The 23,612-nt window shown below is 49.5% G+C and overlaps 1 protein-coding gene across 1 annotated transcript in view; it reads right to left on the bottom strand.

Moving 5' to 3' along the window:
- UTP20 (UTP20 small subunit processome component) overlaps window positions 1-23,612 on the bottom strand; it is a 1,390,303-nt gene that overhangs the window by 397,236 nt on the left and 969,455 nt on the right. The window contains exons 42-43 of the mRNA XM_069629877.1: window positions 23,379-23,518; window positions 22,847-23,003 (exon numbers count right to left, since the gene is read on the bottom strand). Coding sequence (XP_069485978.1) covers window positions 22,847-23,003; window positions 23,379-23,518 — 297 coding nt within the window. The remainder of the gene's footprint in view (window positions 1-22,846; window positions 23,004-23,378; window positions 23,519-23,612) is intronic.

Here is a 23,612-nt window from a genome sequence, read left to right as displayed (position 1 = left end):
TACCAGAAGAGGGGTAAGTTCCCTACTGATGCCTTCTATGTCATGGATCCAACCCAGGATTTCCTTCCAGTAGGTCTGTGCAAGTGGGCAGTCCCACCATTGTTGCCAGTATGCTTCCTGTGACTTCTTAGTCACATAGACAATCATCTAGTTATGGCTGGTGGCAGTGGATGGGTTCTACCAACTATTGTGTATTTCTTATATTGTAGGCTATGTCCACAGCCTTGGTAGTGCACAATAGTGGCAGCCAAGTACCAACGTGGGGCCTCCATTCTTTTTTCGCCATTACTTGTGTGGTGGTTCTTTGTTAGCCCTTCGACCATTCTGGGAGGGGGGAGGTCTGTGTGTATGTTTTGCCTTTAGCTGTAACCAGCAGGTATCCCTGCAGAGGCTCCAGAGTGGCTGGGGAGGAGTCTTCAACCCCCATGTTTTGTGTCTACCAGAGTGCCTGAATAGGTTCAGCTCCCACAGGGGGACTGATTGGACAGCCAAATGCAGGTCTGTGTGTATGTTTTGCCTTTAGCCGTAACCAGCAGGTATCCCTGCAGAGGCTCCAGAGTGTCTGGGCAGGCAGAAAGTTGGGGAGGAGTCTTCAACCCCCATGTTTTGTGTCTACCAGAGTGCCTGAATAGGTTCAGCTCCCACAGGGGGACTGATCGGACAGCCAAATGCAGGTCTGTGTGTATGTTTTGCCTTTAGCCGTAACCAGCAGGTATCCCTGCAGAGGCTCCAGAGTGTCTGGGCAGGCAGAAAGTTGGGGAGGAGTCTTCAACCCCCATGTTTTGTGTCTACCAGAGTGCCTGAATAGGTTCAGCTCCCACAGGGGGACTGATTGGACAGCCAAATGCAGGTCTGTGTGTATGTTTTGCCTTTAGCCGTAACCAGCAGGTATCCCTGCAGAGGCTCCAGAGTGTCTGGGCAGGCAGAAAGTTGGGGAGGAGTCTTCAACCCCCATGTTTTGTGTCTACCAGAGTGCCTGAATAGGTTCAGCTCCCACAGGGGGACTGATCGGACAGCCAAATGCAGGTCTGTGTGTATGTTTTGCCTTTAGCCGTAACCAGCAGGTATCCCTGCAGAGGCTCCAGAGTGTCTGGGCAGGCAGAAAGTTGGGGAGGAGTCTTCAACCCCCATGTTTTGTGTCTACCAGAGTGCCTGAATAGGTTCAGCTCCCACAGGGGGACTGATTGGACAGCCAAACGCACCATTGTGTAAAATGCTGAGAGAGACTGCAGAGGAGTGTGCTGGAACTGTATAAAAAGGTGAGGCTTCTGGAGTGAAAAGAAGTAACCGAAGAAGACGACGACCAGAGATGCCTGCAGACCCTTTGCAAGACCATGGATCGACCACTGCTGTCCTGACCGGTTGTAGGTCATATGGTCTAACACAAAAGGATCGAATGCCTTTTGATCGACACTAAAATGATCGAAAAAAATAACCCGTTTTCTTTATTAAAAACATTTTTTCTACCAACCCAAACTTAAAAATATATATAAATAAATAACTAAAAAAATTCGATCTTTTATTTTCGACCTTTTGACTGTCGATCAAATGGTCATTCGATCCTTTATCTTCGACCATTTGACTGGACACCGTCCTGACCCTATTTTCTATGCGACAGAGGAGCTCCTAAGAGGAAAACTCCATCCATTTGGCTGGTGGGAACAGCCAGACCCAAGACGAACTTTGAAACAAGCCATCTAACGAGGTCCTAGGAGCTTCCAGAGCAGGTGCGGAACCCCAATACCAGGAGACCTGCTACCCATTTCGAGTGTATTGTCTTGGAAAGGCTGAATCCGTCCAAATCTTTGCTGAAACCGTGAAGACACACCATAGATCTGTTCCAACTCGCCCAGACCCCCTGAACAGAGTGAGGGAGTGCAGGAAGCGAAGAAGATTGACCGGGCGATCCCTGTCCTTTGTTAGTGCAGCTGAAAAGGCGCCAAAACCACAGAGTCAACCAAGAAGTAGCTGAAAGTCATGCTTTTCTGCGTGGGACTCAGTCTCCTACCAGCATAGGAAATCGCTCCCAGTTCATAGTTCTTTCTGGGTTTACATAATTTGTTGTAGTAAAAAAAGGGTGTGTTCTTCGTCGATGGTGTCTTCTAAACGAAAATCACCATTGCAGGGAGACAAAGGCAGGAGTGTGTGTCACTGTATGGTTTGATGGCAGTATGTCTGTAGCAGCAACAGTCTTATCCACATTCGTACGGGCGGACATGGTGGTCTGGTCCGGAGGATCTTATTCGGACCGGGAGTTCTTTCCCCACACTTGTGTATGAGTGTGATACAAATAAAATATCATATCATATATCAAAGGGGAGTCACTCCCGGTGAGGTACCACTTGCTCAAACAGTTAGGGAGGGTTTTGAGGAGCGGGCTCTCCTGCCCAGACTCACAGGGGGTGGCTCCCCCTTGGGGAGAAGGGACGAATTGACCAGACTCGACACATTACGATATAAAGTTCAAAAAGGTAAGTAAAGCTTAGTTAAGTAAATTCACTCATTCCCAATACAATAGGAAAGGCCTAGAAAGGGATCCTTCACCAGGTTTCCACCAACCAAATTCAGGAAAGAGTGAAATAGGGACATGACTTTACAGCCATGTAACCATATGGAGAAGGGAGGGGGAAAGGAACAGACATGTTAACTTACCCCCCCACCCCCCGACACTGATTTCTGCAGAGACCACTGCTGAGGTTCCAGAATCCGCTGGGGACAGTCTTCTGTGCTTGCTGTGATTGAGGAAGGTCCAGGAGTCGCGAGTGCAGAGGTCACTTTTGGATGTGGGATTTAGTTTCAGTCGGTCATTGTGCTTAGATCTCGGGTCTGGAACCTTTCAGCTGAACACCCAGGCGAAGAAAAGATGAAGACTTCAGCGGAGCATGTGACCTTAGGACACCTCCAAGGAGCGAAGACGGATTGCTATGTGAGTCAACACGGTCAGGCGGCAGCAGGCGATCTTCAATAGACTAACAAGGGAGCAGGCCCAGTACTGTTCCCGTCGATGCAGGGGCAGGTATCTTGTAGTACAAGCCCAAGATCCACCAAGTTACAGTCGGAACAGTGACAGCAGCAGAGAGGTAGCCCACGAGAAAGCTGATCAGTCCACTGGTTGATCCAGGGACACTTCCGAAAGCTCAGAAGGCATGGATCCTCAAGCAGGGGTTGAGACTGGTTGTTCCCACCGGTCCAGGGGTTGAAGCACCGACAATGGTTTTCTTGAGATCAGGCAGAGGAGCAGGGCTTCACTGGGACTTGGCTGGAGGCAATGCTGGTAGCTGCAATGCTTGTTCTTGGATCGTCAGCGGGCTGTACTTCTTTATAGGGGGTCTTGGGGGCAACGATTTATCTACCAAATGAATGCAGGAGTCTTTTTGATCCAAGATCTGAACTAGAAGCTCACCCAGGTCCACCAAGTGTTAGGGGTTTTTGCCAAGCCCTGTCTGGGTCAAGAATTACAAAAGCCCACCTTGGATGAACAGGATTGCATGCCTTAGGTTTAGCCTGAACTATCCAAAGGTTTGATAGCTGTGGCTGAGCAGCCAGGCTTAGTCTAGGAGGGTTGTAGTAAGGCACACAGAACTCAGAACATATAATCAGTCCAAGGAAACTCTTAAACACATAGGAGTTACATAAACAATAAGCATTTATTTTATATACACTAAGGCTTTAGAAATAAAACAGTTAAGTATTATTCACAATAGATCATAGGACAAAATTACAGCAGCAATACTTTCAAACAGGTAACACAGTGATTGTAGTGAAAACACCTGGAACAGGTAAGCTAACTTGATTGGAAATAGCTATACTTTAGCTTAGCCTAAATTAGGCAGTCCAACCCTGTCTGATGTGAGTCACAAAGCCAGTGCCCAAAGGCTGCTGAAGTAGAGGCAGTACAGCAGAGTGCAATGCTCCCGCAGATAGAGTCCAACAGGCACTCTTCAAGTTTGTAGGTAAGTTCATCAACCAAGGGAATATTGATTTCCTGTGCAACAAAAAGCCAAAGACAGAATAGAGCCAATTGGGTCATCCACCCCAATGGGACTCTAAGCAGGCCCTGGATGGGCGCCGGAAGCAGCTGAATGCAGCCCCAAGGAACACAAGAACACCACAGCAAGTGCCAGGTAAATACCTAGGAGCAGGACAGTACCTTTTCAGTGAAGTCGTCGATGCCACAGTGTTAGGGAAGTTTTCCTAAAGTCGACCTGTGGTAAGACTTTACAAAACTATCCCTTGGTATACAGGGCCCAACTTCTAGTATAAGTATGTACTACTCAAGGTGTTGGTTGCATGGCAGACGAGCCAGGCGTATCTTAGGATAGAGATGTGAGTTGTAGGTAAGTACAATGAATTCAGTAAATACATAGGCCGAGAGACACTCTTACACACTTAGTTATAGTAAAATACTTATTTATTTTAAAAACACACTGTAAAGTTAAATCTCAGGTAAGTAAGTACTATTTCAAACTAAGCAAAACAATTCAAAATCAAAAGGAAGTAAACCATAAGTTAAGAATTATACATGTAATTGAACACAGTTCAAAGGTGAGTAAAATCACTTGTTATAGAAACTCAGGAAATTTTCTGTTGTACGAATAAAAATGGTTAAGCAACACCAACAATAGCAGTTCAGTACTTCTAAAAACCTTGTATTACTTTTCAGAGGCCTTAAGACTTTAGCAGTTCCAATGTGAAGCAGTAGGGCTGCAGGTGTAGAAACCATCACATGACACGTGGGTTTGAGTCTTTGCGTTGGCTAATCCAAACTAGGGGAGAATGGTTGGTGACTAATGTAAATTTTCTTCCTAAGAGGTATTAACAAAGGTGGATAATTGCCCACTTCTTGGTGAGGGCATCCAATTCCAGAACAGAGTCATTTGTTTCGCGTGGGAAGAGTTTGCTGCTTGTAAAGAGAATGGGATGTTCTAATTCATCGCAAACTTGAGACAGGACCGCCCCTAACCCATTAAGGGAGGCGTCAGTCTGCAATATAAAGTCTGTGGAGAAGTCTACTACCTTTAGGATTGGGTTCCGGCACAGAATTTGCTTTAAGTTGTTATAGCATATATCGTCCTCTTCAGATCACTGAAAGATCCGGGGATCGGCATTCTTAAGTTTATCGGTCGGCCTCGCTGTTTTGTACAAACACTTGGGGATAACCCTGCAGTAATATCCTATTAACCCTAGAAAAGCTTCAAGATCCCTTTTAGTTTTGGGTATAGGTGTACCTAGGACGGCTCTCCCTTTCTCATGTTGGGGCTGTATGTTCCCATTCCCTACAAAAAAACCAAGATATTTTATGGCATAATAGATGGATTAGCAGTTAAGCCGGCTTGTCTTAGGACTCTCATTAGTATGAAGGTGGAAAAGGTGGTCTTTCCAGGATTTAATATAAATGACGATATCGTCAATGTAAGCTCCACAAAAGTCGGAATGGGATGTAAGATTGTATCCATTAAGTGTTGGAAAGTGGCTGGTTCACTGTGCAAGCCAAAAGGGAGGACTTTAAATTGAAATAGTTCTAAGGGGTTGAAAACGCTGTCTTTTCTTTATGTGGCCCATATACTAGTACCTGCCAGTATCCTTTTATTAAGTCAACGGTGGATAGAAAGTTTATCAATTAGGTCATGGCATGGGATATGCATCGAAATCGGATATCGCGTTGACTTGACGGAAGTCTATACAGAACCTCCAGGAACGGTCAGGTTTATTGACCAACACGATAGGGGAGGACCATGGGCTCGACGAGCAGCATTTTGTTTACTTCCTCGACCAACATCTGTTTACGGGCCTCTGGGAGTCGATAGGGTTTTAAACGAACCACTATTCCCATAGGTGTTCAAATACAGTGGTAGGTGTCTTTAATTCTCCCTGGTTTGTCTGAGAATACATCGGGGAAGGATGTGATTACATCTCTTAGATCTTCTTGCTTTTGGGTAGACAACTCAGGAGGGATTAGTTCAAAGTTGTCTATATCTTCTGGAACCAAACAAGATAGTACTTTGGCATGGGTGGCTGATGGGTTCTCTTTCCACTCCTTTAGGAGATTTATGTGGTATAGATAGACCTTCTGTTTTCAGACCGGTTGGGCTACTTTATAAGTGCAGGTTCCCGTTCATTAATAATCTCAAGTTTGCTTTCTTATCGTTGTTAGATTTCTGTTGACTTTGGACCTTTCCATATGAGTGCTGACAAGATCTCGGACAAGTTTCATATGCTCTCGCATTCGGGTAGCAGTTTGCAAGATGGTAATGGGCATCTCTTCTCGTTCTTCCCAGGTTTCCAGGAGCAGGTCTAGGACATCCCTGGGTTCTCTGCCATAATGTAACTCTAAAGGGGAAAATCCTGTAGAACCCTGTGGGATTTTCCTCACTGCAAATATTGGTCACAGGATCATTCGGCCCCAGTCCTTCCCGTCTTTATCTACTAGTTTCCTCAAGACACATTTTAAGGTCTTGTTGAATCTTTCTTCCAAGCCATAGGTTTGGGGATGATGCATAGAAGTTCTTATGGTGGTAGTATGGAGTAGCTCTTTGACCTCGGCCATGAGCTTTCTCATACAATTTGAACCCCGATTGGTCAATATTTCCTTGGGAAAGCCAACCCTGGTGAAATATGGTAGGAGGTGTTTAAGGATTTGCTGGGTGGTATTATTTCACATTGGGAATGCTTTGGGGTATCTCGTGGCATAATCAACCATCACTAGGACATACTTGTTGCCTAATCAGGATGTTTCTAGAGGTACAACATGTCCATTGGGATTCTTGAAAACTGGACTTATGTGATGGGTGAAGAATTCAAAGGAGGGAACGTGTGTGCTCGTTTTGTGACATATTTCACACGTCTGTATAAAGGTCTTTATATCAACGTGGATACCTGGCCAGTAAAACTTCCCACTGACATGCACTTGTGTTAGGCAGAATCCTGTGCATTTCCCTTAGGGAGCACTACAGAAGATCAAGTCTACAGGTATATGCAATAAATCCCCTTTGGTATCAGTCTCTACCACAAAGATTTAGTTGGTAACTGTGGCTAAGCAGTCAGACTTATCTCAAGAGGGAGATGAGCAGTAATCAGGGTTTGCACATTAGGGCTTCAGTACTATGGAACAAGGAAACACTGACCAAAGCTTTGTATCAAAAAGAATATGGGATACATTACTCACCGTAATCGTATTTCTGATGCTTGTATCTGCTTAGATTCACATGCTGTGCATAGGCCGACATCTAGTGGAAGCTGTGGAGTATTACAGTTTGTTTTTTGAAACTCGAAAAGGGGCGTCGACACAGGCGTGCCAGTAATACTATCCCTAGTGTGACGTCCACTGTACCCAAGATCCCTCACGCGTCTAGGATCCTCAGATTGTTTTTTTCCGCATATATATATTTATTTTACACACTCTTAACTCAACACACAAATCACTATCATTAGAAAAAGTTAAATCAGTCAAGAAAAGTATACACAACTCCCTATTTAAATTGTAGACAAGTTTGAGCAAGAGTAAAAACTGAGCAAAACGGCACAGTGTAAACCAAGCAGAAATGGCACTCTAACAATTTCTCAGAAGGGAGGTAAAGGACAAGTGATACAGGTTTAGACTCTTTAATACACCAGCAACACTTCCCAAGTAGATTGTGAACAAGTTAGGCAAGGCAATACTTTAGCATATGCAATACTGAGGTGAAAACCGAGCAAAATGGCACTTTCACAAGTTTAAAAAGGGGAAGGAAAGAGGTGGTTATGAGAGTTAGGTGCACCAACACATTTCTAGGTGAGAAGCAATCTAGAGAAGGCAATTGTAACAGATTTAGCCAGAGTCAGTAGGCCTGTGCCAGTGTCAATGGTACAAGGCAATGTGCCCAGGATCAAACCGTTCTAGTACCTGCAGTCAAGTCTTTGTTTAACGATTTGAAAAGGCGGTTGCAGAAGGTGAAAGACAATGTTAGATGATCGGGGCGGCCAACCCAGTAGGTAAGTAAAGGATTTAAAACACCTTTAGCGATTCCCAACAAAATGGGAGGCCTGGCGGAACAATGTACCTTTAAAGTGGAAGAGGCTCCTGGGTGGCAGTAGTTCCTGGCAGTTCCTGCAGTTCGGGAGATCCAGCAGAGGAAGAGAGACTCTCGTCGTGGAGGAAGGTTCGAGTTACTGCACTGCCCAGGGATGAAACCAGCCGCGGTGCTGCCTAAACAAATAAAAGGTACGTCCCTTTAAATTGCGGTCATGGTGGACGGGTGCCTGGCTATCTGGTCTCCGAGTGCTGGGCACTGGCAATTCGACCAAGGCAGGTCCTGGAAGGCGATTGGCGAACTGCAGAGGAAGATCTTCTCAAGTCGTTGTGGAAAAGTGGTGAGGATCTGCAGCAGAGCTTCACCGGTGGTTCAGTCGTTGCAGAGGTCTTCAGCTTCTCTCCTCTTCGGTTTCTTAGTTCCAGTGGTGACGTCATGTCCTCCAGTCCTCAGGACCCTGCTTTTATGCAGCAAGACCCCCAATTCATACAGCCTAGCTGTCACTAACACAGTGGGGTGGCTCTCCTGGCGGGAGAACCCCCCAGCCTATCGGGGCAGAGTACGACTTGGGTTGCTTAGGCAACCCTGTCCAGGGTGCCTATTCCCCCTCCCTCACATCCTGTTTCAATGGCGCAGAGAGGAGGGCTTCTGTGCAGAAGCCCGGCAAAAGGACGAACAAATGATCCCCGACCCGGGTTAGGATTTCAGAGAAAGACATGAGAAAGAATATTAAAGTTCTGGCAATAAAAACCTACCAGAGTAAAGTTAATATAAAAATGAACCAGTGTTATGTTAGAGGCTGGCAGTAAAAGTGGTAGCCTCGAACAATGGGAAAATCCCATAGGGAAATATTTGCAGTCGAATATTTACGGTAGTAACCACTGCCACCAGCCAGAAACTTTTGAGAGAGGGACTGTACGGTAACCCCTTGAAAATTAACACTAGGGAAAAACTATTAACCCTTTCCAGTACTTCCAATATAAAATGGGTTGTACTGGTTTAGTTCTTAAGTGTTGACTAGTAAAGTCAATGGGGACTTTACATGCCCTGGGAGACAGTAGTCAGTCCCAGGGTATGGAGTCTATGTTTGGGGGTTGCTACGACACCCCTGTGGTACGGCACAGAGGGTGCTGTGTACGACACATGTTAAAAAGATGATTCCTATGAGGGTGAGAAAAACTCCATAGACCATAAGCACACAAGATAGCCTAAAACATACACTAGCAATCTGTCTAAGAGTGGGAAAAAAAGGGTCTCGCTCTTAGCAGGAGAAAAAAAGAAACCCTTCAAATCCAGCAAAGCTGCTGGGGGACTCCATAGGTAAGGGACATTAGCCTTAGAAGAGAATTTTCCCTAACAACTTGGGTTTTCATTTGTCCCAAATGACCCCCAGTAAGATGAGTGTGCGATCTCCAGTACAACCTTTTGGTGGGTCTGGGGAATCACCAACTGTGTTTTTATCAATCCTTCACTTGGTGTTTCCTTTCTGTATAACAATAACTTTTAAGAAGAAAAAGTGGCTTCCCTTTTCTATACCTTCTCTTTGTCACACACTCCCTTGTACACATACCTGACAATATTGCCACTCCTGCCCGTGCCCACCATGCCCAAAACTCTAGCATCACTATAGCTCGCCCAGCTCCCTCTGTCCCATCTCATTCCCCCTTCACACTCCGGCACTCACGTGGGCCCCCTGATGACTCACGTGCACATGCACGCCTCACCCGCAAAGGAACGCTCTCCAGGTTGCGTCCTTTCTTGCATTGGCAGCTTCCTTGGCGCCTAGGTTATCGGCGGAACGCTACTATGCTTCTGCGTCGCGTGACCCACGCTGTATGCTCATGTGACCCGGAAATCCACTCACGGGATGCGGCAGCACGTCATGTGACGGGAAGTAATGCCAGAACCGCGAGTATTTAAACGTGGCTTTCCGTGTACTCGCCGTGTACTCGCTGCTTCACAGCTGTTCATTGCAACCGGTTTGGCGTTACGCGTTCGTTTGGATTTCTTGACTCTTCTGGATTTTTGACCTCGGCTTGTTTACTTGGACTTCGCTTGGATTATCTTACTGGGTTTGTTACATTGGAGTTCCCTGTGGTTTGAACTTGGACTGCTCTTTGGACTGCAACACGGATTACCCTTTTGCATCTGGCTTTCTTTGGAACTTCTTGCTTCAAGCTCCACAGTTACCAAATCACGTTCTTGTCATCAGGTGGTGCTCACGCAATTCTTGGGACTAAAGTCTACCTGCCCACGTGAGTCCCGGACCCCTACCTCAGATGTTCATTGCCTTTCTCTTGATCTCTCTGGTAAGACCTTTTCACAGGCTCCACGGATGAACATTTACCGCCTGGTAAATCCGCCTTGATTCTTTTGTCCTACACTCTGTTGAGGGGACTTTGAGGTAGGGGGTCTATCTTCTGAAGGTCCAGCAGGCGTCCACTGTTCTGGGAGCATTCGTTCACGGGAAGATGATGCATTGCAATAGGGTCGGAGGTCCCAGGGTATTGGCGGCTTGCAGCCCAGGAAGGTCACACGACGTCGTGGGATGGCTCATCTCACACGTCATCTTATGGCTGATTGGTTCTTAGGCAGAATTTTGTGCAGTTCCCTTGGGGAACACTGCAAAAAGATTAAAACTACAGGAGTAAGCAGTAAACCCAATTGGTAGCAGTCTGTACCACCCAGATTTACCTGGTAGCTGTGGCTGAGCAGTCAGACTTCTCTCAAGAAGAGTAGGGTATTATATAGAGTATACACAATACGGCTAAAAACACAGTAGAGCAAACAAACACTGACCAGAGCTTTGTATGAAAAGTATATAATTATTTATTTAAAACACACTTTAGGCAATATACTAGCACTCTAAATCAAAAGCAAGTTAAAACACAGTCAGGTAAAGTATACACACCTCCCTTGATAACTATCAGACAAGTCAGAGTTAAAACACCACGATTTGTTAAAACAGATGTGAGCGCGTAACCTGATGGCACTCCAATAGTTCAGTTAAAGGGAGAGAAAAAGGCAGAGCATAGAAATAAAACAGGTCCCAACACTTTTAGGAGTTCTCAGCAACGGAATAAAGGCAGTAGACACTGTAGAGACAAAGTTCATAGGCCAGGCCCACTTTAAATGGAGCAAAGCGTAATGTGTCCAGGATCACACGGTTTAAAAAGCACTAAAAGTCTTTGCAGAATGTTCAAAAGAGGTTGGGGTGATTCAAGAAGGTAAAGTTAGAAGGTCTGGGGCCAACCCAGTTGGAAAGCCAAGGAATTAAGGGTCACCTTGGGCAAACCGAAGAAAGGGAGGCCAGGCAGGACACAGTACCTTAAAGAGAGAGGAAGCTCCAGCGGTGGCAGTTGTTCCTGGTAGTGGTTACAGTTTGTTGTTCCGACCAGGGAAAGAGAGGATTTCGTCGAGGAGGAAACGTGGAGTCGTTGCACTGCACAGGGATGAAACCAGCCGCAGAGGTTCATCAGAAAAAGGTGCGTTCCTTTTATTCATGGTCAAAGTGGTGAAGCTTGGGTATCCGGCCGCCGGGGTGGTTGGCGCGGGCGATTCGACCAAGAGACGTCTTTGGAAGGCGAAAGGGGCAAACTGGTTGGTCCCACCAGTTCAGAGGAAGAAGACTCGTCCAGCAGAAGATCTTCTCTTGTCGTCGGGAAAGTGGTGAGATTGTTGCAGCAGGGCTCCACCAGTGGTGTCGTCGTTGCAGATGGCTCAGCGTCTTCCCTCTTCGGATTCTTAGGTCCTGTGGCGACTTCTGAAGTTCTAGTCCCAAAGGTCCTGCTTTTATGCAGAAAAACCCTCATACAACAGCCTAGCTGTCACTCAAACATGCTAAGGGGTGAGCCAGGCGGCTCACCACTGGGCCAATCAGAGTAGAGTGCGACTTGGTTTGGTAAGGCAACGCAGTCCAGGGTGCCAATTCCCCTCCCCACACATCATGTGGAACCCAGAGAGAGTGGAACCCAGAGAGAGTGGCACCATTTGGAGGGCTTCTGTGGAGAAGCCTGCCAAAAAGTGGAACAAAGGACTCGACCTTGGTTAGAGTTACAGAGACGGACACAAACGCCATTTTAGAAAAGAGTTCTGGCAAAAAGACCCAACCGTTGATTTAATATTAAATAAATAAACCGGCGATATCTTTAACATTGCACCAAAAAGTGGTGCGTTTAAAATCAATGGGAAAATGCCATAGGAAATATTCCAGTGGAATATATTGCGTGGTAACCACTGCCACCATCCAGAAACTCAACAAGGGGGGACTGGACAGTGCCCCCTTGAAAACAGACCCAGGGGCAATCGAATTAACCCCTTCCAGTACTTCCACAATATGATGGTTTGTACTGGTTCTGTTCACAATTTCGTACTAGTAAAGTCAATGGTGACTTTACATGCCCTGGGAAACAGTAGTCAGTCCCAGGATATGGAGTCTATGTTTGGGGGTCACTATGACACCCCTGTGTTACTGCACTGAGTGTGCTGTGTAACACACATGAAAAACAGATGATACCCTATGGAGTAACAGACCCCATAGCCCATAAGCACACACAAAGTCAAAGACATGCCTCAAATCATGCCTAAGAGTGGGAGGAAAAGAGTCTCACTCTTAGCAGGAGAAAAAAAAAACCCAAAAATCCAGCAAAGCTGCTGGGGGACTCACTAGGTTTGGGAAATTAGCCTTTACAGAGAATTCTCCCTAACATTGGTTCCACCAGCCAAAGGGAAGGCGTCCTCTTTGGAGCTCCTTCGGTTGCTGGAAGATGCTGCAGGCATCTCTGGTCGTCGTCTTCTTCGGTTCTTCTGTCCCAGTGGTCGACTTGTCTTTTGCCTCAGGAGCCTCGCCTTTTATCAGGAATCCATACTCATCCTCTGGAAACTCTGCCTGCATTTTCCAGAAAGGGGTGGATGGTTGTCCGACAGCCAGGCCCCCAGTAGGAACTGGTTTCTTTCCGGCACACCAGAAGGCAAAGGATAGCAAAGTTTCGGGATCCTCCCCTGCTTCCTGTCCATGCAGGCACACTGGAGCCTCGGCGGGCTTCACAAAGGATTCCTGCCGAAGACAAAACTCAAACCAGGACCCACCCCCACCCAGGTTGGTAAAAGAACCACCACGAAAGGACAAGTCACTGAGAACAGGGCTGAATGTCATGGCCACTGGGCAGGAGCCCAGTACTTCACTTCTTGCAGGGTCCCAATGGACCCAGTCTTGGCGCCTATGGCACCAAGCTCATTTCAAAGTGTGCATAGCACACAGAACACCAAAGGAACGTGCAGCAAGGCCGGGTGGGGCCCTGTTATCACAGAGAAGGCATGTGCAGAAGACAAAAGGAGGAGCTAGGTGGGGCCACAAGGCGGGGCCTAAGGGGAGTGGCTGGGCCAGGCTATCTAAGCCGGCCCCACCCGTATACTGGCGCTTCGCGTTAGTTTGCTGAGAGCAGCGTAACGTTTACCGCCATTCAGAGGACTCTTACCTGATCCAGCACGTGCGCCTTCAGTCTCCCGAACCGTCCACCACCTACCTGGTTCTACACGTGCATCTCCAGTCTCCGGATTCCTCGTCCATCTTACCTGAATTCAGCCACACCATCGCCGAGAAGTCTGCCATCTGCTTTCCGCTCTGCAGTCACTGTGCATGCCTTACCTGAAGTCACACCGTCACCAGAAGCATCGACATCCGGTTCTCCTTCTGCAGTCGCTGCGCACGCCTTAACTGAGGCCACACCATCGCTGGAAGTGCTGTCTTCAGCTCCCGACTTCGCCGCAGCCGCATTCAACTTACCTGCCTTCTGAAATCCTCTGCAGGTACCGCCCAGCATCCTTACCTGCTCTGTGTCACACACTCCACTCGTCCCTCTGGGGGTCCCATTCCTCATCCCCGTGCCCCTAACACCCCTCGCCCTCTTGCCCGGTTCCAGGACTCACAGGTTCTCTCTTCACCCCAGTTGCCACGGTGCCGATTGCCACAAAGCTTGGGTCGGCATGCTGTTTGCCAGCGGAGACGTCTGCCCCTTTGGCGTCTTCCGTGGCAGCTGCTAGACCGGCTTCTTCCGCGTCACATGACCGTCACATGACCGCCACCTTCCGCTCACGTGTTTCTGGACTACACTCACGTGATGCGGTCGCAGGTCATGTGACCGGGAGGAAATAGCAGCGCCAGTATTTAAACGGCTGTATCGCGGTGCTTCGGTGCTTCACAGCCGTTTCCTCGGATTCCTGTACGGCGCTACTTACCGTCTGTCTCACCTTTTTAGATCTTGACCTCAGATTTGTTTCACGGACTGGCAGCTGATAACCCTTGGCTCTGGTACTTACTTTTGGATCATCGTTACGACCTCGGACTGCTTCACGGACTCCTACTACGTTCCGCCTTTCTTGTGCGGATTCTGGCATCAGGTGGGCCCGGCACTTGCAAAGTTGCTGGGATCGCTACACAGTGAGAGGAACAGCCTTGCTGGGTCTCGGAACCTTGCCCATAGGTACAACCGCTACTCCACAGACGCCTTTTGGTAAGACCATTCCACTTACATGTTGATTGGTTGTTGGTTCTGTTTTGGCTTGACACTTAACCAGTGTTTCCTTTACAGTGGTTCGGGGTTCCAAGAGTACCGCAGTTCCAGAAGAACATCTCCCACCTGTGGCCTCAAAGGCTGTACAGAGAGTGACTTTGATTCTCTCTGTGCGGCACTTGTGGACAGAGGACTCTTCGGCTACACGACAGTCAAGACACAACACTCTGTGCTTCACCAACACAGGGCCTTCATCAGGCGCAGCCTCCACGCGGATCTTCATCTCCGACAACCTGAAGGAGTTGGACACCACTTGCCAGCCATCGCTGCTTTGCCGCACCTGAAAGAGAATAAGAGACACAAGGTGAGCGGTCACACAAACTTTAACTCGCTAAAGCAGCACTACTCACAAACTTGGTGCAGTTCCAAAAACTACTTACTTACCAGTAGTGGAATAATCCGGAGCAGCCTCTCTTCTCCATCACGCGCTCTTGGGTCGTCGTCATCATCTACAGGGGGGAGAGCACAATATACCATTACGAACAATCTAACCTGAGACGAACAAGTTACTTTCTTACCTGGTAACGTTCTTTCGATGGGATGGTCCGACGACGTATTCCATATCTATGACATGTAATCACCACAGCTGTGCTGCTTCGGAAACTTTTTCGGCGTCTGCGTCCTGCGTCGATGACGTCGATGCGCCGTCGTCGAGGACCTCCTCCGACGTCATCCGATGTGATAAGTAGGACGCACGACGCCCATAGCCTCAGTTGTAGTTTTTTCCCCCCAGAACGTGTGACAGAAGTCAACTGCCAGTCATACACAAAGCCTTGCGGAACGTAAGCTGCAATCGCAAAAGAAATTCTGTAGCGGGGAAGGCAGGGCGGGAGCGATATGGAATACGTCGTCGGACCATCCCATCGAAAGAACGTTACCAGGTAAGAAAGTAACTTGTTCTTCGAGGGGATTGGGTCCTCCGACGTTTTCCATATCTATGACAGACTCCCAAAGCAGTACCAAAGCAAGGAGGAGGGATAGAATTTAGAATCAAAATGTAGAATAGCCAATCAAATAGCAGAGCAAAGGACCGCCTTGCCAAAGGCCAGATCCTGCGCTCGGATGGAATCAAGGGAATAGTGACGTACAAATGTATGAACTGAAGCCCAGGTGGCTGCATCACAGATGTTGCGAATAGGAACACCCCTCTGCAGGGCAGTAGACGCAGCCATACCCCTGGTAGAATGGGCCCGCAAGCCAGCCGGTGGGTCCTTACCCGCCAAACGGTAGCACTCCGAGATGGCCAAAATAATCCAGCGAGACAAAGTCTGTTTCGTCACAGCTTGCCCCAAACGCTTTCCAGCGTAACCAATAAAGAGTTGATCATCCACTCTGACCCGGGACATGCGTGAAACATAAAAGCTTAAAGCTCTCCTAGGATCAAGCCTATGGAGCCTCTCCTCTTCCTTACCAGAATGCGGAGGAGGATAGAATGCCGGAAGAACAACCTTCTGGGCCAAATGAAATTCTGTCACTACCTTCGGAAGAAAAGAAGGACGAACTCTAAGGACAACCCTGTCCTTGTGAAATACAGTGAAGGGAGGCTTAACTGAAAGTGCCTGTAACTCACTCACTCTGCGAGCGGAAGTAACCGCAACTAAAAACACAGTTTTCAGAGTTAACAGCCTCAAAGGGCAAGAATGTAAAGGCTCAAACGGAGCACCCATAAGAAACTTAAGAACCAGGTTTAAATCCCAACCGGGCACCAGGAAAGGTGACGGAGGGAACACATTAGTGAGCCCTTTCAGGAACTGTGAAATCAAAGGGATTTTAAAGTAAGAACACTCTTCAGACGAGCGCTTAAAGATGGACAGCGCCGCCAGGTAACCCTTAACGGTACCCACTTGCAAGCCCCTGTGGGCCAAAGAAAGTAAAAAGGACAGAACCATGGGGATGTCACATGCAAAAGGATCCACATTCTGAACCCTGCACCAGTCGCAGAACTTACGCCAACGGCAACGGTACAGAGACTTTGTTGCCGGTCTTCGGGCCGAAAGCAACACCTCCATCACGTCCTCAGGGAGGTCCCAATCCTTATACCTCAACCTTTCAGAAGCCAAGCGTGAAGGTTGAGGGATCTGACCTCTGGATGGAGAACCTGACCCCCCTCCCGTGAGAGCAGATCGTCTCGGTAGGGAAGACGACGTGGAGGGCAGATGGATAAGTCGAGAAGGTCCGGGTACCACGTCCTCCGAGCCCACGCCGGGGCAATGAGGAACATCCGGGAACCGAACTTCCGTAACCTCCGCAGCACTTGCGGGATGACGGGGACTGGAGGAAACGCGTACAGCAGCGGGAATGACCACTCCACCACGAACGCGTCTCCTAAGGCTCCTTCTGGAGGAAATTCCCGCGAGCAAAACCTTTCGCACTTCCGGTTGACACTGAAGGCGAAGAGATCCACTTGAGGGGTCCCCCAAAGGGCGAAGATCTCCAGGAGAATCTCCTGAGCCAACTCCCACTCGTGAGAGATCGCGCTCTGCCTGCTCAGAGCGTCCGCCGTCACGTTTTCGGCTCCGGCCAGATGAACTGCCGAGATCGAAACTTCCTGCTGGATGGCCCAGAACTCGAGCTGCATCGCCTCTCTGCACAGAGGAAGTGACCCTGCCCCCCCCTTTTTGTTGAGGTAGTGCATGGCCACTGTGTTGTCCGTCAGGATCAGGACATTCTTCCCTCGCACAGACGGCAGAAAAGCCTTCAGGGCTAGCCTGACGGCCCTCAGCTCCAACAGATTGATATGGAGTCTGGACTCCGACGGAGACCAACGACCGCTGACTGTCAGCCCGTTGGCATGAGCTCCCCATCCCGTGAGGGATGCATCCGTCACGATCGTCACCTCCGGCCAGGGAAGCCAAAATGGAGCCCCCTTCATCAAGTTGCCTTCGACGGCCCACCACAGAAGGACCCGGGCGACCGAGGACGGCACCTGAATCATGTCCGACATCCTGCCGGAGGACTGCGACCATTGCGTCTTGAGTGCCCACTGCAAAGATCTCATCCGCAGGCGAGCCTCTGGCACCAGAAGAATGCAGGATGCCATGAGGCCGAGCAACCTCAAGAACTCGAACGCTGGAAGCGTCTGGGCATGCTGAAACTTGTGCACCATCTGCTGAATGTGAAGAGCCCTCACCTGGGGAGGAAAACACTGCCCCAGGGAAGTGTCGAGCACTGCTCCGATGTACTGGAGCCGCTGTGTTGGCGTCAAATGGGACTTCTTTAAATTGAGGGCGAAGCCCAGCCTGTGAAGGGAGCGACAGGTGATCGATAGATGATCCAGGACTTGCTCGGCAGAGCTCCCCCTGATCAACCAATCGTCTAGGTAGGGGTAGACGTGAATCCCCCCTTGCCTGAGATGCGCTGCCACCACCACCATGAGCTTGGTGAACACCCTCGGGGCGGAGGTCAATCCGAACGGCAGGACCCGAAACTGAAAGTGCGAGTCGCCAACCGCGAACCTCAGGTACTTCTTGTGCTTGGGATGGATCGGCACATGGAAGTAAGCATCCTTGAGGTCGAGTGACACCAACCAGTCCTGAAGCTGAAGGGCCTGGAGGACTTGAGAGAGAGTAACCATCTTGAACTTGTCCTTCCTGAGGAGTTGGTTCAAACCGCGCAAGTCCATGATGGGTCTCAATCCCCCGTCTTTCTTCGAAACCAAAAAATAAGGGGAATACCATCCCTTGTTCCTCTCCGCTACAGGCACCAGTTCTATGGCGCCTTTCTCCAGCAGGGCTTGAATTTCCTGCACAAGGAGCGGATCCGGACTCTGCAAAGAGAGGTTCCCCGGTGGATTGTCGCGAGGCCTGTGCCGAAAAGGAAGACAGTAGCCGTGGGTTATGATCTCCAGAACCCACACATCTGAAGTAATGGCTTGCCACTCTACAAGATGCTGCGCCAGCCTTCCCCCAACCGGCGAACCATGGGTCATGGCCTCACGACTGAGTGGGAGCGGCTGCGGCGTTACCTGAGGGCAAAGAGGCAACTGCCCGAGCGGCCTTGGCACCACGGGTACCCTGTCGTCCACCTCTGGTACCCCTGCGATGGCCTCTTTGACTGCCAGCTCCTCTCGCTTTACTGAAGGAGGAGTAATAACGAAAGGAACCACCCCTCCACTGCTGTCCCCTAGGACGAAAAGGCGGAGGTTGGCGAACTGCAGCGCCCAACGACTTCGCTGCAGCTTTTGAGGTCTGCAACCTCTCAAGGCTCTCGTCAGCCTTGCTGCCAAAAAGGTGTTCACCATCAAAGGGCATGTTGAGGAGCCGGGACTGCACATCAGGCGCAAACCCCGACTTCTGCAACCACGCAAACCTGCGTATCACGGTGCTCGCCGCCATGGACCTACTGACGCATTCAGCTAAGTCCAAACCCGACTGAACGGACTCACACATGGCATCCTTGCCATCCTGGACCAAAGCAAGGAAACCATCCCGTTCATCCCCTTCGGGAACATGTTCAGCCGCTAACGCAACACAGTTCCACAGAGTGTGCGTGAAACGCGACAAGGCACAAATCGAGTTGGCCGCCTGAAGCGCCATACCACCAGAAGAAAACACTTTCTTCGCCCAGCCATCAAAACGTTTGTCGTCCCTATCAGGAGGGATGGTAGGGTACGACGCCTGCTTTGCCGGGGCCGTGGCCGCCTGCACCACCAAACTCTCCGGAGTGGGGTGCCTGGTCAAGTAGCAGGGGTCGCCACTGGCTGGACGGTATTTTCGCGACAAGGATCTGCCCACCGCCGGGAGACTCTCCGGAGCAGTCCAAGCCGCCGCCACCCTTCTCTGTAAAGTCATATGGAACGGCAGAACCGGGTCAGTTGGGGGACCAACATCAAGGATGTCTGTCAGATCATCCTGCACAAACTCCCCTGGGGGAGCAGACCATCCCAAGTACTCAGAAACCCTAGCCATAAGGCGCCGGTACGAGGAATCAGCATGAGAGCCAGGCTCAGGCCTACAAAACTCCACCTCCGGAGAGGTGTCCAGTCCACTGGCATCATGCAGTGACTGTCTCAACTCGTCAAACTGACTATGGCCCGAGACAATGTCATCCGGAACCTGACTAGGAACCAGGCCATCAGAATCCTCATCCGCCTCTGAAATATAGTCCAGGTGGCGAAAAAAAGGCACTCGAGAGTGCTTGCTCTTAACCAGAGCCTTCCTAGGGGGTCCACCCGTGCCCTGTGGTACCTCCGACACGAAAGGCGTCGATGGCGTCGAGCGAATCGGCGCCAGCGTCGAGAGAACCGGCATCGGCGTCGAGAGGATCGGCGTCGACGTCAGATGCAGCGCCTCCAGAATCGGCGGCGTCGACACAGCCCTCGAAGCCGGAGCCCCGAGCGTGTCCCTCGACGACCTGAGCGTCGACGGCATTGACGACTTCCTCGGAGCCAGAGCCTCGAGAAAGCCCGTCGACGCCCTCGACGCCACAGATGTCGATGCCTTCTTTGAAGACCTCACAGGTGCACACGGTCTCGAACGCGTCGAGGACCGGGACCTGGAACGGATACGTCGAGAACGAGTCCCCTTGTCCGAACGGCACCTCTCCCGTGACTCGTGCCGACCACTCTTGCGAGCGGTGTCTCTCGACCTCACACGACCGACCCCACTCGGGGGCGCGGACGGCTGAGTACCCTGCGACTCAAGAATCGCCAACATCTTCTTCCCGAAGGAAGCCCATTCCTCCGGCGTCGCACGGCTGGAGGGGTAAGCGACGTGCCGGGCAGAGCCCTCCAAAGAGGACCTGGAAGACGACCGGTGTCGGCGCTTCCGAGAATGCCTCGAAGAGGCTGAGGAGTGGCGAGACCGACTCCTAGAAGGAGACCCACGAGACTTCCGACGATGACACGGAAAGTCACCCCTTGAATCATCTGTCGAAAGCCCCGCAGACTTCGACTTCCGGGGCTTGGACACCCGACCTACCGACAACTTCTTCTTACGTTCGCGTAAGGCTTTGGACGTGAGCGACTGGCAGTCGATACAGTCATCCGTGTCGTGGGCCTCCCCGAGGCACCAGAGGCAGGCGTCGTGCGAGTCCGTCACCGACATCTTGGACCCACACTCCCCGCACTACTTGAAACCCGGACGCGGGGTCGAAGACGAAGTAGACATCTTCAGAAGGAATTTCACAAACGAACAGGTTCGAAGAACCGAGAAGAACAGAACTCCAAAGAGTCGAAGCGTTTGAACCGAGAAACACGAAGAAACACGTTCGCGGAAAAAATTGAACTGAGGCTATGGGCGTCGTGCGTCCTACTTATCGCATCGGATGACGTCGGACGTCGGAGGAGGTCCTCGACGACGGCGCATCGACGTCATCGACGCAGGACGCCGAAAAAGTTTCCGAAGCAGCACAGCTGTGGTGATTACATGTCATAGATATGGAATACGTCGGAGGACCCAATCCCCTCGAAAGTATTGTTACAAGAATACGGACAACAACCATTATTATAAAAACTAACCGTCAAGACGGAATGGTCGCAGCCGGTCTGTACCTCCACAATTTGGACCAGTGACGCAACTAGGTCCACCCGCAGGTCCCCTGCTGAAGAAAACAGGACGGAGAGCTCATCCCTACATACAAACAGGAACAAGCCCAGCCATTAGGATCCCTGGCACGACAGCCTTTGGGGGAGAGAAGCACGCAGCGGGAGTCAGATCCACGGAGGGCTTCAACCGTGCCCCAATGTCCCAGCAGACACCAGGTGAGCACAACACTTAAGAAAATAGTCCCTTACAGCAGCTGTGAAGGCAGCATGCGACAAAGGTCCACAAAGAGTTGAGTAAAATGGTACACTGCAACCAGCCTGTCAGATTACCTTGTCACAGCAACTACAAATTACTGGAAAGGCTAGAAAAGGGATGCATAGTTTCCCCTCAGCACTCAACTTAAGGTGGGGTGTTCTGATCTCGCAAAATAAAACAGGTGGAATTAAAAGGGTCCCCGAGCCCTGGTAACAGTATGTTAACACAGGTAAAATTAAAACTAAAGCTCTAGGAACTCCCAGAGACACTGCACAGAAAGTGCTTGTGCTGCAATAGTAAATGGTAGATGCCAGAAATGTTGGAGGAAAGCATAACTCCATTATAAAGTACCAAATAGAGGTAAAATACCAGACAGTCCTAGACTCCACGCCTGTGCTCCACAGGAAATCAGCAGCTTACTCCAGGAAAATGCTTCCCATGTATGGCAGCTACGGACCTCAGAGGACAGGAAGAAGGCCAAAGAACAATATGGCCAAAGCAGAAGCCCAAACTTTGTGGCACCGACATCTTGGAGGGCTGGCACTCTTCCAGTACATGCAAAGATGCACCAGTACAATTTTGAAACCACAGTAGAAAAACATCCACTGCAACCAGCCCACCCTGGACATACTGAAAATGTAAACAAAAAGCCATTACAGAAAACGTTATAAGGTTTCTAAGTATCCTAAGCACACTTCACACTTTAGGGTGATCTGTACACTTAAATATAAGAAAATGATAAATAGAAACAGTTTCCCAGTACTGATAGTCCTATGGACTGGTCGGTTTCCTCATAAGAATGAGCAAGGGAAGTAAAGTAGAAAGCTTTACTTACCTCCAAAAGGTTAAGTCAGCAGTCAAAACAAAGCAAAATTGTGTTCCATAGAAGTCTATGAGAGGAAAGCTGCAAAAGACAATCTTTCCTAACACTAAGGATGCACAAGAGTCAGCACTTGAGATGAGCAGCACACACCGCCCAGCTTGTGTCTGCAACAGCAGTGGCCCCCACTCAGCACGCCCAGATCTTGATTCTAGGAATTTCAGGGGTGCCCATGCAAGCTGTGAAGGATGGTGAACCAACTGTGCCCACTGGTTCAGAGGAAAACATCTCCTACACAAGGTTTCTCCTCGTCCAACTCAGAAAGCCTCGCCTACAGGTGGGCAGAATGGCAGCGTAACAGGGTACACAGCGTCCTTTTGGGCTGCCTCAGCTTCTCTTGGATCAAGTCCAGTGGTCGACTGAAGAATGCCACGGATGCCCCACCACACACAGGCCTGGGGGGTTACGGCAGACATCTAATCAGTTGCAGTGCAGCATTCAAAGATGTGACAAACAACCAATCCCGTACTCCTAATGCCAATACAGCTTATGAAGGTTCATTAGATGGGAAAGGAGGCTGGGGCTTGCGAGCACACTAACACAAGTAGTGTGCATTTCTCCTAACTTTCAGCAAACAAAGCATTGTTAATAATGCAGTGAGAGCTACACTTGTCTCTCATTGATAAATGAGGGCTCATGCATTACCTGATATCCTTTGACGAGCACCGTCTGCATCTCTTTCAGAACATACTGGAGGTACTGCGGACCCAGTGTCTCCATGATTTTCATCAGAGTGTTCCGTGCAATGTCCCGAATCTCCTGCAAGCGGCTCCTCAGCAGTACGCAGACTTTCAGCAGAATACTGGAACCAGAAATTGACACACATTATCAAAATGACAGCAGAGAGACCATGCAACTCTTTCCATCAATAAACTGTTTCTCCTGCGCTCAGACATATGGCTAATCATTCAAGCTGCCGGAAACCCATTAGTAATCTTCATGTAGATGCCACATATTAATTCCAGGAAGGATTTATTCCTGCAGTCTCTAAAGCAGTGTTTTGGACTACGACTTCCATGACTCTGCACCACTGACTATGGTGGCTAGAGATGATGACTGGCGTATGTTGCAGGCTGTAGAGTGTCTAAACATTCTGAGGGAAGCAGTCTTACAATGCAGCCCAATCATGGACAACAAGCCCTCTTTGGCTCCAACCTCTTTGCATGGGTAATATTACCTTGGCAGATTGGCTTCCATTGTTTCTTGCGGAAGAGATTGCATGAGTTTTACTAAAGCAAAGGCCAATGGAACTCTGACAATTTCATCCTCGTTCACAGCCTTGGACTTCACCAGCTTGTGCTCCTCGTCTCGTTTCACCTGTAATAGTAAAAGACGTAATCAGTAACCTTATGCTCGTGCTGCTTAGAGACTTTAACTTTCATGTGTAATGGGACATCATGTGCAAATCAGA

This window comes from Ambystoma mexicanum, chromosome 12, assembly GCF_040938575.1.
Source record: "Ambystoma mexicanum isolate Mex_15411 chromosome 12, UKY_AmexF1_1, whole genome shotgun sequence".
In the NCBI taxonomy this organism is placed as follows: Eukaryota; Metazoa; Chordata; class Amphibia; order Caudata; family Ambystomatidae; genus Ambystoma; species Ambystoma mexicanum.
The sequence above is the reverse complement of the archived record's forward strand: the minus strand, read 5'-3'. Positions and strand labels throughout refer to the sequence as shown.